Genomic DNA, 16,584 nt, shown 5'->3' with positions numbered 1-16,584 from the left:
ATTTGTATAAAAATAGGAAAATAATGCATGGGTAATTTGTCTGTGTATGCATATTGCTAAAAGTACATGCAAAAAAAAACTAAATATTGCCAGCTTTGGGGGAAAGAAAAGCAAGTTTTGTGCCTCTGATCCCTTTCAAATTTGGAACCACATTCAAACAGATCTGAAATTTGAAACATGGCAAGTGTCACAAGCAAATCCAAACAAAACAAACCGAGGAACAAAGCCAGTTCTCATCCTAGGATCAGCCCTCCTGGCCCATCTCCGAGCTCTGAGGCCATGGAGCCTGGCTTCTACCTCGGCTTGGCTGGAGATCCGCCTCTCTCCCTCCCTCCCCCCTCCCCACTTCCCACCTACCTGCAGGGCTCGCAGGCGAGAGAGCAGAGGTGCCAGGCCAGTGTCAGTGCCAGGCCAACTTACCTGCTCCTTCTCTGAATACGGGTTGTTGAGGACCACGGGCACGCTGCCCTTCCCCCACAGGTCATTGAAGACTCGGTCATTCTCCCCGCCAAGGGGCAGAGCTCGGTGTGCCTTGCTGTCCAGATCTCTGAAAGGTAAGGGGGGCCAGGTTAGAGGAGGGGGCCACACGGGATTTTGTGGTCCTGAATCTGTGCAGAATTTCTGCTTTTCCCTGGTGTGCCTTTAGGTGGAGCCAGTGAGCTCTGGGCACCTTCATAAAGAAGCCCAGGTGACATGGGGGAAAAGGGGTTCCATGATCACGTGCTGGGCTTTACTTTTTTTTTTCTCCCAGACAGCCCCCCCCACCCCCACCCCGCAACTTCACAGCCCTGGGAACCAGGGAGGCCTGTCTACAGAATGCCACTTAATGGTGGAAGAGGTAGGAGGTGGGCCGGGGGACACAGGCCATTCCAACCAAGGCTTGGGCTTGCTTTGGACACAAATCCAGGATAAACTGGTCTGTGAGTACAGGGAGAATAACATTCAGCATAACCACGTGATCCGTGACCATAGCCAGCACTTACTAAGCGCTTACTGCATGCCAGGCACTTGTGCTTTTTAGTTCATTTAAACTTTGTGACAATGATGGCTAATCACAGTTATAAATAATGTAAGTGCACCATTAGTGTCATCATTGTAACTACGGACATCACCATCATCATAACCACCACCACCAGCATCATCGCCATTGTCACCACCACTATCATTTCGAGAATCCCTATCATCACCAGAGACCATTATGAGCATCTTCATCACCATCATCATCATCATCATCATCATCACCATCATCATCACAATCACCATCACCAGGAGGAAACAGATCAAAGAGGTTCGTTCAGTCATGAGCTTACACATGGCTAAACTTGTTTTTGACTCTAAAGCCTTTTTAAAATTTTGTATTTTAAAAAATTAGTGTATAGGGGCTGGCAAGGTGGCTCAGTGGTAGAGCGCTTGCCTTGCAAGCCTGAGGCCCTGGGTTCGATTCCTCAGCACCACATAAAAAGAAAAAAGCCGGAAGTGGCGCTGTGGCTCAAGTGGTAGAGTGCTAGCCTTGAGCTGAAGAGCTGAGGGACAGCGCCTGGGCCCAGAGTTCAGGGCCCACGACCGGACCAAAAAAAAAAAATTAGTGTATAATCAAAACCACTTAACAGTGCCTTATCTGTAGATGAACTTTGTCTTTCCCTCACTTTCTCTTCTCTCTTCCACTCTTTCCCCCTCCCTTTTTCCCTCTCCTTGTCTTCATTCTTTCATCCCTTTTTTCTTTTTGCTGGTCCTGGGGCCTTGAACTCTGGGCGTGGGCACTGTCCCTGAGCTCCTTTTGCTCAAGGCTAGCGCTCTACCACTTGAGCCACAGCGCCACTTCCAGCTTTTTTTGTGATTTAATCAAAGACAAGAGTCTCATGGGCTTTCCTGCCTGGGCTGGCTTCAAACTGTGATCCTCAGATCTCAGCCTCCTGAGAAGCTAGGATGACAGGCATGAGCCACCAGCGCCTGTCTCTTCTCCCTCTCCTTCCTCTCCCCCCAATCCTCCTACCTCAGCCTCCTGAGATTATAGGTATGCACCACCATGCCTGGCTTTGGAGCCGGATTTCTCCCTCATTAAGCTATCTTGGCTCCATGCCTTTGACCTCTAACAGGCCTAGGACAAAGGCATCTCAGTGAGATGGTGCAGGCTGGCCGTTCTCTGGGATGGAGACAGGACCAGATGGTTCGCCAGCCTTGTGTCACCCCTGTCCCATCCAGGTCTACTTTCCTGTGACATCCGGTTCCTGACTTTAGGCACTGCACCTTGCCCTGTGGTCCAGCTTGGGTCTGATCGCAGGCATTGGGTCTGTCCCTTGTGTAGCCCTCTGTCCTACATCCCCAGCTTTGGGGGAGGCTCCTCTGTCTTTGAGTTTGATGCCTGGACAGTCACCTGAGATGAGACAGAAGCTGGGGTCCCAGCTTAGAGTGCATGGCCCTCCAGCTGCTCAGCTGGGACCAGCCAGACCCCTCCCTCGGGTATCACATCGTCCCAGGAATCCATGTCACGGCCACTTTCGCGCTTCTTCTTGGAGAGGTTTGCCTTTATCAGAGAGAACATTCTGTTTTGCCCTCTTCCAAATGGCACCAAAATATACCCAGAGTGCCTCTTGATTGCAGACATTTCCCCAGTCCACGGTTTACCTACGCGATGATTAACACAGGGGTTGTCTGGAGAGAAAGCTGTTTTCTCACAATGTCACTGAGCTCCACTGCAGCTCTGAAACTCCTGACCCCAACTTGTCTCATGATCGTGGGTGGGGATGGGCAGAGGAGGAGAAGGTCAATGTACGTGGGCATTGGTACCAAGCCCCAAGGACTTGCACAGAACTCATTTATTCTAATCTCAATAGACATCAACAGCTCAGTTAACAGATGAGAAAACTAAGCCAAGCTGAAATTATTCTGAATTCAGGGACTTGAGCTTGTGAGGCGAGAGCTCTGTTACTTGAGCCAGCCCTTCTGCTTTGGTTAATATCTTTGTGCTTTCTTCTCATGTCTAGATAAGACTTGGACCACGATCCTCCTACTCCTTTGCCTCTGAGTAGCCAGGATTATAGGCATACATCACGGCAGTTGGCTCAAGCTGGGATTTGAAACTAGCTCTGACTGGTACTTCACTCCCTGTTCTTTCTTTGTTGAAAAGTACAGACAAGCAAAACTAGTGAAGAGGTTCCTTCTAGGCCAGAGGCTCCAGAGCAAGAACTTCTCAGAAAGTTTGTTTACAAAAAAAAAAAAAAAAAATTACAGGGTGAGTTTCCCAGAGGTGATTTCTGGAACTTGTGTGAACTGGCAGGAAAGCGGGCTTCTTTTAGCGTCATTTTCTTTTAAGCCACAAACGCCTGTGTATAAATGATGCCATTGGAGTGTTTTAGCCAACACAAACTTATTTTAGGGTGGTGCCTGAGTAGCAGGAAAAGAATATTGTAAATAAGGGACCGCAGGAAGCATGGAGGTTGTGTTGCTTTGCTTTCATCTCCTCAGGAGCAAATCAGAAGGGGGCTTCATCAGACTCCAGACCCTCCGTCTGTCAGAGACAAGCAGGTCTGAGGGGAAAAGCTGGTCGCCTGGGATTTACCGGTGCCAGAATTTTAAGGAACAGCATAGCTTGCTTTGCGGCCTCACATGCTTTACGGCCTTGTGTGCTTTATGGCCTAGCGTACTTCGCAGCCAAGCAATGTTTTCTGGGCCTACAATGCTTTGAGGCCTAGCAGTGCTTTTAAGGCTTAGTAAAGCTTGGCGGCCAAGTACAGCTTTGCAGCATTCAGCAGTGGGCACACACGCAACGTGAGTCCCGCAGCACACGGCAGAACCAGGACGCCTCCTCTTGGTTGATGCCGTCTGGCAGAATCATCTGCCATGATGGAAATGGCTCAAGTCTGCGGCCACTAGGCACCTGGTGGCCACGAAGCCCTTGAGACAAGGGTGTTGTCCTGAGCGACTGAATTTGAAATTTCACTTTAATTTGCATGTAAGGAGTCATGCGTGCTTGTGGCTGCCCTGGGAAATGTAGATACACAGGGTGACATCTTGAGCCCTGTGGAAGCTGACACCCCTTGGTCCTAGAGCTGGTGAATTTGGAGATTCTTGGCTTCTCTTCTGACCCTCCACGTGCCTCTCTTCCTGAGGAACCCAGTGCCTACCTCCTACCCTTCCCTGGATGGACTTTTGTTTCCCCCTGTTGAGAACCAACTCCTACTCATCCATCAAAGCCCACTTAAGCCCCCATCTCTATCTCTGCTGGGAACTAAATAAGGTCGTGCATGGAAAATGCCTAGCACACAGTCGGCACTAACTAAACACAAGCTACGTCTACCTCCATTTACAACAAAGGAGACTGAAGCCCAGAGTGAGGAGTGAGCAGAGGAGGAAGCTTGAAAATGCGGCGTGTCTTTCTCAGGGGGCTCTTAGGAGAAAATCACTGGCTGGAGGAAAGGGCTCCCCTGGGGAGCTGTATACTCACGAGGAATCTTAAACTTGAGTATTGGATATTTTCGAGGAATAAAAGCTAACGAATTGACGGTATTCCTCTGGTTAATGCAATGTTGGCAATTATCTGATCATTTATTTAAAAAAAAATGACAAGGACCTCACCCAATGAGATGGATTGGGCTTCTGGAAACTTCTGAATGACCTAGTAATCAGCTGTCACTTTCCTCCACCGCTCCTCATGCTCCTGGATCCCACCCCGGCTCACCCCAGTGAGATAAGACCCCAAGCTGCACCACTACAGATGTCATAGGCCCTGCGTGTTATGAGATATTATGGGATGCTGAGCATCACTGCGGATGTCTTAGCTCCTGGGTATTATGGGATGCTAAGCGTCACTATGGACATTGTAGGCCCTGTGTACTGTGGGCTGCTAGCATCACTATGGATACCTGAGGTCCTGGGTATTGTGAGATGCTAAGCATCACTATGACATCTTAGGCCCTGCATATTATGGGATGCTAAGTATCTCTACAGATACCTTAGGCTCTGTGTACTGTGGGATGCCAAGCATACTACAGACATCTTAGGCCCTGCGTATTATGGGATGCTAAGCATCACTATAGACATCTTACATCCTGCGTATTATGGGATGCTAAGCATCACTACACACATCTTAGGTCTTATGTATTGTGGGATACTAACCATCACTATGGACACCTTATGCCCTGTGCATTCTGGGATACTAAGCATCGTTACAAACATCTTAGGCCCTGTGTATTTGGGGATGCTAAGCATCACTATGACATCTTAGGCCCTGCATATTATGGGATGCTAAGCATCACTACAGATATCTTAGGCCCTGTGTATTGTAGGATGCTAAGCATACTACAGACATCTTACATCCTAAGCATTACTACAAACATCTTAGGCCCTGTATACTGTGGGATGCTAAGCATCACTACAAACATCTTAGGCCCTATTATGGGATGCTAAGCACTACCCAGGCCTTTCCACACTCATTGCTAGTGACAACCTCCCTTCTAACACTGACAACCAAAGTTGTCTGTGGACACCATGCAGTTGGACCCTTCCTTGGGATGTAGCACCATAACCTCATGCTTCCTATTCCTCCCTGTCCCTGTTCTACGACTAACCCCTTCTACCACCCACAGGTCTGCAAAGACGTTTTACTCCTTGTCTCCTGGTCTCAGATGCACTCGAGGGATTTGCCTTCACTAAGTGGCTCCTGTGTCACCTCCTCTCACGTCCCCCCCTCCACTATTCTGTCTCCGGGGCCAGGTGTGCAGATTTGCCTTCCGCCTGGCACACATTTCCTAGCCTCCTTGGCAAGAGCTAAACTAACTACAGCCCTTTGGATGATCAGACCCAAGACACAAGCCAAGGGCTGGAGTGGCATCTTGTCCTTTGCAGAACCCTTGCCAGGTCTCCCCTCCTCCCATTGACTTCTCAGCAGCCAGGCCTTGTGGTTTCTTGTACAAAAGGGATGAGATCCTAGGCTTGACTTCAAGGAAGCCCACATGTGGGTGAGGGGGTCCAGCGATGCCCATTCACCAGCTCTGAAGACCCTTTAGGGAGCAAGTGGGCCTGGCACACAGACAGGCGGGGGCGACTGCCTGCCTAGGCCAGCCAGGACGGCCAAGGAGCAGCTGGCCCTGGCAGGAAGTCCTGCCCACACTTCCAGTGGGCACCACGCTCTCTCTGACTCCCGCTCCTCCTTGCCCTCCACCCGCCAATGGTCCTTTGGCTTCTGCATCTACCTGTTCTCGAAGTGGAGGGCTGAGTTACAGCAGAATGACTGGGGGCTGTGGATGAGGGGATGAGGGGTGAAGATTTTCTCCTTGAGAAAAGAAGCAGCAGATGGTCTTCATAGGTAGAAAACTCTTCTTTTTTTTCTGCTTTCTTTTTGCATGTATTAAATTGTACTGGGTGGTTATTAAGGACATTTCTATAGATGCATATAACATACTTTGATCATATTTACCTGCTTTGTTATTCTTGTTTATTCCTTACCCCCCAAAGTCTGTTTTGGGGATCAGGGGTTCTGCAAACATTGGCACCAAACAGGGGGTTAAGGGCCCTCAAGCTCAGACACTGTTACTGTTCTTCACTATTATTTTATTTTGCCAGTACTTTGTGTGTGTGCCAGTCCTGGGGCTTGAACTCAGGGCCTGGGCATTGTCCTTGAGCTTTTTTTTTTTTTACTCAAGGCTGGCATCCTACCACTTGATCCACAGCTCCACTTGTGACATTTTGGTGATTAACTAGAGATAAAGAGCCTCACAGACTTTCATGCCCAGGCTGGCTTTGATCTGCGATCCTCAGATCTCAGCCTTCTGAGAAGCTAGGGTTACAAACGTGAGCCACTGGCACCTGGTTAATATTTGGGTTTTGAGCTCAGGGTTTCACGCTAGCTAGGCGAGCACTCTACCCTGTGAGCCCTGGCCCTGGCCCTTCGTTGCTTTAGTTTTATTTTATTTTTTGATAGAAGCTCACACTGTTTTGCCCAGGAACAGTCTCAGATCATAATTGTCCTACTTCTTCCTGAGTTAGCTGGGATCACAATCATAAGCCACCATGCCTGGCTTGGCAGTTCATTACCAATATCACCAAAGTGGACAGGGTTCTCAAAAACATGCCATCAGAGCTCAGGCTAGTGAAGATAATGGTTAGGTAGGTTTGGGTTTGGATGCTGGGGAACTGGAGAGATCACCCAGCCCCTTCCTGGCCCCTACTGCTGGCACTTTGCTAGGAAGTAGCCTGTGCATTCATAGGTTTTCCAATATACAGTTAAGTTGGTCCTCCGGATTCAACTCTCTGTGGGTTGAAAAAGCTTCAGAAAAAAAACCCCAACAAATGATATCTGTACTGAATATGTAAAGCTTTTTTCCCTTGCTATTAACCCCTCAACAATACAACAGAATAACTATTTACAAAGCATTTCCATTACGTTAGGTATCATTAGTAGTAGAGAGATGGTAGAAAGTAGATGGGAGAATGTTCGTAGCTTCTAGGCAAAAACCTACACCATTTCATTAATGGCCCTGGAGCGTCCACAGATTTTAGTATCTAAGGGGGTCCTGGAAACTGTCCCTCTCCTAGGGATACCGGGGGTTGACTATAGATGTATTTTTGAGAGGTGAGAAGCCAGATTTTATGAGAAAGCTCTTGATTTCTCTACATCACACAGATCTGTCAAGTTTGCAGCTACATGAGACTCGGAGAGCTGTGAGGGGGCGGGGGAGGGGGGAGGAGCAGCTTCACCTCCAGGCCATGATCTTTGACCTAAAGTGGGTTTAAGCTGGGGAAGGGGGCGTGTCAAGGACCAGAGACTTTGGATGGAGTGGGGAGCTCCTGGGGGCCTGCCCACAGCTGACATGAATCTCTCAGGACTCATCTGATCCACATGTTGTTTTTACAGAAAGAGAAACTGAGGCCCAGAGAGGTGAAGGGCTTTCCTGAAATAGGTGAGGAATAGGGGGCTGGTCACGGGACTCCATCCTGTGTGGCCTCAGCCATGGGGACGAGGAGAGCATGTGTCAACACAGGACCTGTTCACAACTGTGCCACAGAGCCAGGTGGATGAGGGAGGAGGCTGGGCTGTGGCCTCCAAAAACCTGAACTTGGACCTATGGCTCAGATGTAGTGTCCCATGAGGGTTCTTGTGTTGCAGGACCTTTAAGGAGGGCAGGGCCAGAGGAAGCTCAGGGCCTTGGTGGGCGGGGCCAGGCAGGAGCTCAGGACCTAGGGGGGCGGGGCCAGGCAGGCGCTCAGGGCCTTAGGGGGCGGGGCCAGGTCATGGAAGGCCTCACCTTGGAGAGGATTTAGGTGGCTCTCACCTGGTCCTCTCACAATGGAGATGTTGGAAACGTAGGACCTCACCTCACTCTGGCTTCCTGCTGTGCCGTGTCATCTACCTGGATGTCCACAACAGAGCAGGGCTAATTCCAGTGCCTACCCTTGAGCTTCCAGAACTGTGAGCTAAAGAAACAGCACGCCTTTATAAAGTAGCCAGCCTTAGGGATTTTGTTATAATACTCCAAGGTTACTTTACAGATGTGGTGGGAAGTTTGAAATCTTGAGTGGCAGGTGGACCTGGATGATCCTAGTGGCCCTGGGTGCAGTTCCGTGTCCCTACAAGGGACAGGGGATAATTTGACTATGAGAGACAAGACAGAGACACTGAAGCCAATCCTAAGCGTGAGGATGGAAGGAACAGGCCACACACTACAGAATGCTAAGACTGGGGCTCTGGAAGCTAGGGAAGGCCAGGCAACGGAGATTCTAGGAAAGAAACTGCTCACTGATACCCTGATGGAATCCCAGACCAGCCAGCCACACTTCAGACTCAAGACCTCTGGAACTATGAGAACAGAAGGGAGCTGCTCAAAGCAACAGAGTTAGAAATAACTTGTCACAACCATGTATGGTGGCACATACCTGTAATCCCAGCTGCCCAGGAGGCAGAGGTAGGAGGATCCAGAATTTGAGGCCAGCCCCAGCATAGACCCTATCTCAAAAATGAAATCTAAATGAAAGGGCTGCAGGTGTGGCTTAAGTGGTGGAGTGCTGTTCTCCCATGTTCAAAGCCCTGAGTTCAATCCACAGGACCATGTACACAAAATAATTACAGTGAAGGAACTGAGTGAGTGCTCTGTGTGTGTGTGTGTGTGTGTGTGTGTGTGTGTGTGTGTGTGTGTGTGTGTGTGTGTGTAGGGTGGGGCTGACCTGCTAATACAGATGGATGCTGGACTGGACTGGGGACTTTGGCCTTGGCCTCCTTAAAGCCTCCCTCAGGGCAGTGAGCTGAGTAACCTGGATATTCTCCTCAATACAGCGTTTTAAAGTGACAGTTCCCAAAGCAGAAGCCCAGGTCTGCCAGCTTCCGGCCTGCCACCTGCCTCCAGGACTGGAGGATGGACGGACCGTTTCTGGGTGAATGTTGCTTCTCCTCCACGCAATGGCTCCCTTTGCCCAAGGTGGCCATGAGGAGCAGGAGGCCAATGAGAGCAAGAGCAGGGGTGAGGTGGGGCTGTGAAGCAGTCCAACCCCCCAGAACTCCCAGACTGGCAGGGGTGTCCTGGACGTTGGCCCCATGCTTGGAAGGCCTCCTTGTGGCCAACCACCAGCATCGAGGACACAGAGCTCACCCCACCCCACCCTTACCCCCAAAGTCTAGACCAGGAGGAAAGGGTCGCACAACCACACAACCTGCATTCTGGCTCTGAGCTGACACCCTCCGGCTACATCTCACATAGAAAGACAGCTTTAAAAATGTGGTTTTACACACACACAGACACGCAAACTTGGGTAAATCAAGGAAAGATAGACCCACTGTCTCACTAGGAGCTGTGTAGCCAGGGAAACACTGCTGCTTGTATATGACCACATTGAGACACTTGTGTCTTTCGTAGCTGACGGTCCCGGGTGGGCCTCAATGCTATGTGTAGGGGTGCAGACATCTAACCTAAGACTGGAGTCACCCCGACTCCAGCTGATATGTCCCGGGGCAAGTTACTACATGGTGTCTCCTTTGTTTTATAGTTAGAACACGGAATGGATGAAAAAAATACACAAACTCTGGGAAGGTTCTTTTCTCTTTTTTTATGATGTTGGGGTTTGAACTCATAGCCTAGTGCTTGCAAGAGGGGTACTATCACCGTAGCCTACCTCCATGCCTTACAGATATATGTTTTATTTCTCTGGTTAGGGTCCTGTGTTCTACCCCAGGCCAGCCTCCAACTGTGACCCTCTTACTATGCTTGCAAGCGACCCCCACAGCCCAAGAGGGCCCCCCACTTCCCATAGATGAGATGAAGCTCCACCCTCAGAGCCTAAAGCACACAGTAGGTCCTCCTTGTAAAGCACGCAGTAGGTCCTCCCTGAGCACTTGTGAAATGAACACGTGCACAGGGAAGGAAGCACCCCAGGGATCTTCAATATTCCTGGGGCACTGAGGGGTTCTTTGGGAGAGGGATTCCCTGGGTTTCTCAGTGGTCCCAAACGGGGAGTCTCCCTCTGGGCACATCCAGCCCCTTCAGGCCATGGAGGGGGTGTCTAAGAGTGGGAGGAAAGAGCAGAGAGAAACTGCACCCCTTCCCTGTCTTGAGCCCCCCCCCCAGCCCCACTACTGATCCCCACCCAGAAGACACGGCCCGGCCCAGCATGTCATCAGAGGCAGAAGGTGCTGGTCTGCTAGACAAGAGCAGCTGCAGCCTGACATGTAAGCTCCTGCATCTATGTAATCTCGGCATGACTTGATTTGGGGGAGCTGGGACTACGTCTGTGCCTTGATTCCCTTTCCTGCCCGGGGAGCCTCCTCTGCCTTCAGCTGGCTGTGGGGCGGAGAAAGCGGCTGAGGCAGAGGCTGAGGCAGGATGGAGGGTGAAGTGGAGGCTGAGGCTGGCCAGGGCTCAGATCTTTCCATTCTAGGAGTCCTGACTGGGGCGGGGTGGGGCGGGGGTCACATAGAGAAAGGCAGGAAGCCATGTTATTTAACCCCCCTCCCCCACTGGCTATGGCCATCCCTTAGCTTTGGGCTTTCCTGCCACAGCTTGGGGCCAGCGGCTGTCCCTCTCGTCTCTTGCGGTGTGGATGCTGAGTTCAGGGGACTGGGCGGGCGGCAGGGACGGGTGTGGTAGGGGTGTGAGACAGCTCAGGCTGGTGTCTGGGCGGTGGGCACACGCGTGTGCACAGTACACACAGGGGCAGCTTACCTGTCCACCTGCACTCCTGTGTCCTTCGTCTCTGCCTTGGGGGGTCCCCCTCGGTTAGCCACTTTCCCGCCCGTGGTGAGAAGGTTCAACACTGGCTCAATCTCTCTGAGCAGTTCGCTGTTCTCCTCGTGGTCTCTGAGGAGGCCCGTGTCAGGGCTTTTCTTGTCCGGGGCCAGGCCATTGGCCTGGGCACACGGGCCCGCTTCCTGCCCGTTGTCCTGGGCCCACTGAGGGCCGCTCCCACTGGCCCTGGCCGCCGCTGGCCCCTGCTCCCTGCTCCCCGACGGCTGGGGAGCTGGATCAGCAGCTTTGGCAGAGGGGCCCAGAGGCTGGGTCACGCGGATGGTCTTGGGGGTCCCATCCCCGGTGAAGGTGGTCTCCAGGTGGGTGGTGAAGCCCTCAGGGCCTCTCAGGATGAGGACCACGTGGGTCTCGGAGGCGATGCCCCTGAGCACCTCCAGGGCGCTGTCGTAGCTCAGGTCCACCAAGGGGCGGCCGTTGACGGCCAGGATGATATCCCCGGCCTGGATCAAGCCACTCTGCTCCGCGGCTCCTCCACGGATGAGATCGGAGATGATGACGGGGGGCTTGCTGACGCGCTCCTTCACCAGGAACCCCAGGCCCCCCACTTTGCGCTTGAAGAGGCGCACCGAGATGACGTTGGGCTGGATCTGCTGGACGCCGAACACCGGCTCTTCCATGGTGTCCGTGCCCGAGGGTGCGGGGTACACGCCCCACAGCCTGTCCAGACCAGGTGGCTTCCGCAGGGACAGCGGGGCTCTGGCTCAGTGGACACGAGAGCTGGCCCACACAGGCTGCCTGGGCTCTATGCTCTCCGCCCGTGACGTGGACAAGGCGTCATCGGTGGCATGAGGACACGCATCTCCCTCCTCGCCAGTGCTCAAAGGAAGCGATGGCCGCCAGGCAGCTGTCAGGAGAAGTCTGGGGACCTGTCCCTAAGCAACAGGTCAGGCAGACGGGGGAGGATCAACGTGGGATGGGCGCGTCTAGAAGTGACGCATGGTAGACGTGGATTAGTCTCTGGGCAGCTTGGTCACGGCTGTTTGGATGCATATGAGAGCCACGGCTTCTGGAGCTGAAGAGAAGGACACAGGGGAGGAGGTGAGAACAGAAGGAAAAATAAATAAAAAAGACCCAAACGGAGCGCTTCATATTCCTGTCACAATTAGGACAGAGGGAGGCAGTGATAAAGTAAGGCAGTTTGAGGTGCCTGGGGCGAGCAGGGGGACTCTATTCCCTCCCCCTCAAAACAACAACTACAGCAACAACAAGCCGGGTATTGTGACGCAGGTCTGTACTCCAACTCTGTGGGAAAGTGTGAATAGGAGGATCGCGCTCCAAGACTGGCTCCAGGCTAAAGTGCATGACCCTATTTGAAAAAAACCAAAAAAAGCAAAAAGGGATGTGGCTCAAGTGATACCCTGTCTGCCCAGCAAGTGTGAAGCCATGGGTTCAAAGCCCCGCTCCTCCCCCCAAAATAAAACTAGAATAGAAAACGGCATAGAACAGATACACGCTGCATACTCGGGAGATTTCAAGCCAGTGTAGAAATGAGATCCATCTTCCCGAAGGAGGCATCCGCCTTTGCGAGAGAACAGCCCAGCAGCATCTCCATGTGTCTCCAGGATCAAGGCCCCAAGAGACCCAAGCATGGGGGCTGGGGTGGGGGGGAGGAGGGAAGGGGGGGGAGGGGAGGAGGGGGGTACCTCTTGCCAGGAAACCATGGGCAGCCAGCCTCAGAAACAAAATGACAGAATCACAAGTCCTTTCTTATCTCTTCCGACCATCGCCCGGAGTCACCAGCCCAGTTATCACTCAGCCTCTCCAGGCCCCCAGGGGAAGCGGAGGACAGCAGGCCCCGAGACCAAATGACAGAATCACAAGGACTCTCGTCTCTACGCCAGCTTGTCACAGTCTCCTGGGTTTCGCAGTTTCCATTCGCAGCTCGAAGCTTCAGCTGGCACAAATCATCTTTGGATTCTCCATCCTGGTGCCCCCTCTGGCCCCCACAAAGCAAACCTCCTGGGAGGACAACAATGCCTCTTACTCCAGACCCCGGGATCGACAGGTCCAAAACCTGAACTACATGCCAAATGTTTAACACCAAAGAGATGGGTCCAGGCAAAACTCTGGGAGATGTCTGCGTTCCACTGACCATCTAAAAATGATCAGGGGCCAAGCATGGTGGCACAGGCCTATAATCCCAGCTATGCAGAAGACAGAGGTAGGAGGATCTCTAAGGTTGGCCCTTGGCAAAAGCATGAGATCCTAAAACAAAAGCAAAAGGCCTGGGGTCATGGATCAAGTGGTAGAGTGTCTACCTAGCAAGCATGAAACCCCAAGTTCAAAATCCAGCACCACAAAATAAATACATAAATAAAAACAAAAAACCAGAGTGGGCTTTGGTCAGGTGCTGATGGCTTATGTCTAGATTCTTAGCTACCTAGGAGGCTAAGATTTGGAGGATCACAGTTTGAGGCCAGCCCAGACATTAAAGTACTTGAGGCCCTCTTCTGAACCCATGGCCGGGGGCCAGGTGTGTACCTGTCATCTCAGCTACCGGAGAGGCTGAGCTGAGTAGGATCATAGTTCTAGGTTATCCTAGGCAACATTGTTCCTGAGACCTCATCTTAACAGAAAACAACCCAACAAAACCCAACAGGTATTGCTGTGTATACTTGTCATGCCTTCTACAGCAGGAAGCATAAATAGGAAGATCGTGGCTTAGAGTGGCTGGACAAAAAGGAAAACTTTATTTCAAAAATAACTGGAGCCCCCCCCCCCAAAAAAAAGGGCCAGGGGATACAGCTTGAATGGTAGAACCCCTGCCTGGCCAATACCAAAGCCCTGAGTTCAAATCTCACTACTGCTTAGGAAAGCGGTGGACTTGGTTGCTTCAGGGTTAGCTGATAGCAGAGCAGGTCCCTCAAGGACACTGGTTGCTGAGAGAAGATAGATATATTTCGGAGGCATCGGTTCTCCGGGCAGGGCCAGAGCCGGCCCTGTGGGAGAGGTGACGTGCTAGGTTCCCAGGGTGGGCACGGGGGGGGGGGGGGGGGGGGGGGCGGAGGAGGGGAACCTGCGGTGGGGCTGGCTGATCAGAGCTGAGCTGGATGCTGTATGGGGTGGAGCCATTTCCTTACCCTATTCTGGGGTCCCAGCAGCCCGTGGCCTCCACAGCCAGCCACGCTGTAGCTCACGAGGAACCCCCTTTGCGCCCACACCAACAAATAAACCCACACTGTGGTTTCTGTCTTTCACCAAGTCTGCCCCCCCCCCCCCGCCCCGCCCCGCCCCCCGGGCTGGGGCAGCTGATTGGCTTCCTATGAGAGCAGGAGGTAGGTGCAGAGGCCGCCCTCCTCCCCTCCCAGGCCCCCCCCACCCCCAGAAGGGAGGTGCCACCCCCTGGGTGTCCTCCAGCATCTCCACGCAGCCCCATTATGTAAGTCCTCCAGCCCCTGTGCCGGGCGAGGGAGAAACGCTGATTTCCTGGGCCCGGCCCAGGCTGCCACCTCCATCTGGCACGGCTCTCCGTGTGTTCACGCACCGCCCTCGCACCCTGTCAGCGCTCTGCTGTGTGTGGCGGCCCTGACCACGGCAGGTTTGTAGAGGGAGAAACTACCCCGAGTCCCTGGGGGAGGGAGCGGGGCTCATCACGCCTTTCTCTGCTTGGGCAAGAATTTGCTCTTGCGTTCCCCCCTTCCTTACTTAGAATGCTCAGGGCCTCCGGAAGATGCCTGTGTCCCACAGACCAGCTGAAAGGTATGAAGCAGAGCAGAGGCTGAGGGCCGGACATGGGGGTACATGCCTGCAATCCCAGCTCTATGCAAGGTCAAGGCAGGGATTACAGGCAGAAGCGACTGTGCTCAGCCCTGCTTTTTCTTCTTTTTGATATGACGGCTTACTGAGTGAAACATGATACCTCGGCTCTCATAAAGCTATTGGGCAGCATGGATCTGGACTGCAACCATTATTCTTAACTGTATTCCATCCTGTAAGTCCCCCACAAATTGCCGATCATTTGGCTGGGGTAGAAGAACACGTTCTTATGTTTTAGCTTTCTCACAGAAACCAGAAGAGCCAAGGAAAGTTTGTAAACACAGCAGACGTCATAGTAGGATTTCACCAGCACAAATCCAAAATCCTGCCTGGGAGCATCAGGTAAGTCTATTTATACAATGAACACGTCATTAAAAAAAATAACAATAGCGAGGTTAGAGCTGGGCTGGGTGGCACATGCCTATAGTCTCAGCAGGAGGGTCACAAACAGCCAAACCCCAAATGAAACAAAGAATGAGACACAGCTCTACAGATAAGAAGGATCAGGGAGAGGCACCCTTGGGCGAGCTAGGAGAGGAAGGTGTCAATTCGATGCCCATAAATACAGTGATTACAGTAAATGCAGCAGATTCCCGCTCTGAACGGCATGCCAATTATTTCCCAACAGCACACACACACACACACACTCACACACACACACACTCACACACACGCGTGTGAACTCCCTTCCTTGCACACCTTACAGTCACTTCTGAACTCCATTCATCTTCCTCCCATCCCCCATTGAAGAACAGCCTTAAAACACCTGCCATCTCCCAAATAAACAACACCTCAACCCAACTGCAGTAAAAGAAATTAATCCCCGAACCACCAACTCCCTTCCACTGACTGCGCCGCTGGCTCGCCATCTTTCCTCCGAGGTCACATCACCTAGGGTTCAAGTTCAATTCTTTCCCACACCAACCAGCCCTGGCAGCCAACATGTCCACCCCCCCCAAATCAAATGAGCAGGGTGAGCTCACATTCTCTGTGTGTGTTGGGGAGGGGGAGCTGGTGGTGGTGTCCCCCAACAATGGGAGAATCCTGGTCTACAAGCAAAGCCCAGTCAGGGAATTCCTGAGGGGTCATGACCACCATTTCCCTAGGATCACTCTGATCTTCCCAGACTGCTTCACGTCGTAGTTTGCCTTCGGCCGGGTTAGTAATTTTAAACTTTCTCCTGCAGAATAATCTGGGTCAGGTGAGGTGGCTCACACCTGTAATCCCAACCACTCCGGAAGCCTAGGAAGGAGCATCGTGGTTTCTCCTTGGATGAAAGAACACAAGACTGAAAAAATACGCAGAGAAAAGGCTGGGGGCGTGGCTCAAGTGGAAGAGCACCTGTCCTCTGAACACAAGGCTTTGAGCTCAAGTCCCAGTTACAGCCAGAAATCAAAAAAGGAGCTTGAGGAATCTAAGTCCTCCCTGACTAGCAGGTAAGTAAACAGAAGCATGTCCACACAGCGGGGAGAGGGACTCAGGTAGGCATTAGTGAAGGCCGGGCTAGCTCTGACTCTATCAGTGGAGCTGGAGGCCCGCAGATAACAGAAATGTGGTTAGGCATCTCTCACGAATCTGTCCATGTTTCCTCTGGGCC

At 52.1% G+C, this 16,584-nt stretch overlaps 1 protein-coding gene across 1 annotated transcript in view; it reads right to left on the bottom strand.

The window, feature by feature from the left end:
- The window catches only part of Nos1 (nitric oxide synthase 1), a 63,557-nt gene extending 51,702 nt beyond the window's left edge, over window positions 1–11,855 (bottom strand). Inside the window, exons 1-2 of the mRNA XM_042669603.1 lie at window positions 11,148–11,855; window positions 421–547 (exon numbers count right to left, since the gene is read on the bottom strand). Coding sequence (XP_042525537.1) covers window positions 421–547; window positions 11,148–11,848 — 828 coding nt within the window. The 5' untranslated portion in view covers window positions 11,849–11,855. The remainder of the gene's footprint in view (window positions 1–420; window positions 548–11,147) is intronic.
- Between the last annotated feature and the right edge of the window lie 4,729 nt (window positions 11,856–16,584).

This window comes from Dipodomys spectabilis, unplaced genomic scaffold (genome assembly GCF_019054845.1).
Source record: "Dipodomys spectabilis isolate Male_0828 unplaced genomic scaffold, ASM1905484v1 ptg000499l, whole genome shotgun sequence".
Lineage (NCBI taxonomy): Eukaryota > Metazoa > Chordata > Mammalia > Rodentia > Heteromyidae > Dipodomys > Dipodomys spectabilis.
The sequence above is the reverse complement of the archived record's forward strand: the minus strand, read 5'-3'. Positions and strand labels throughout refer to the sequence as shown.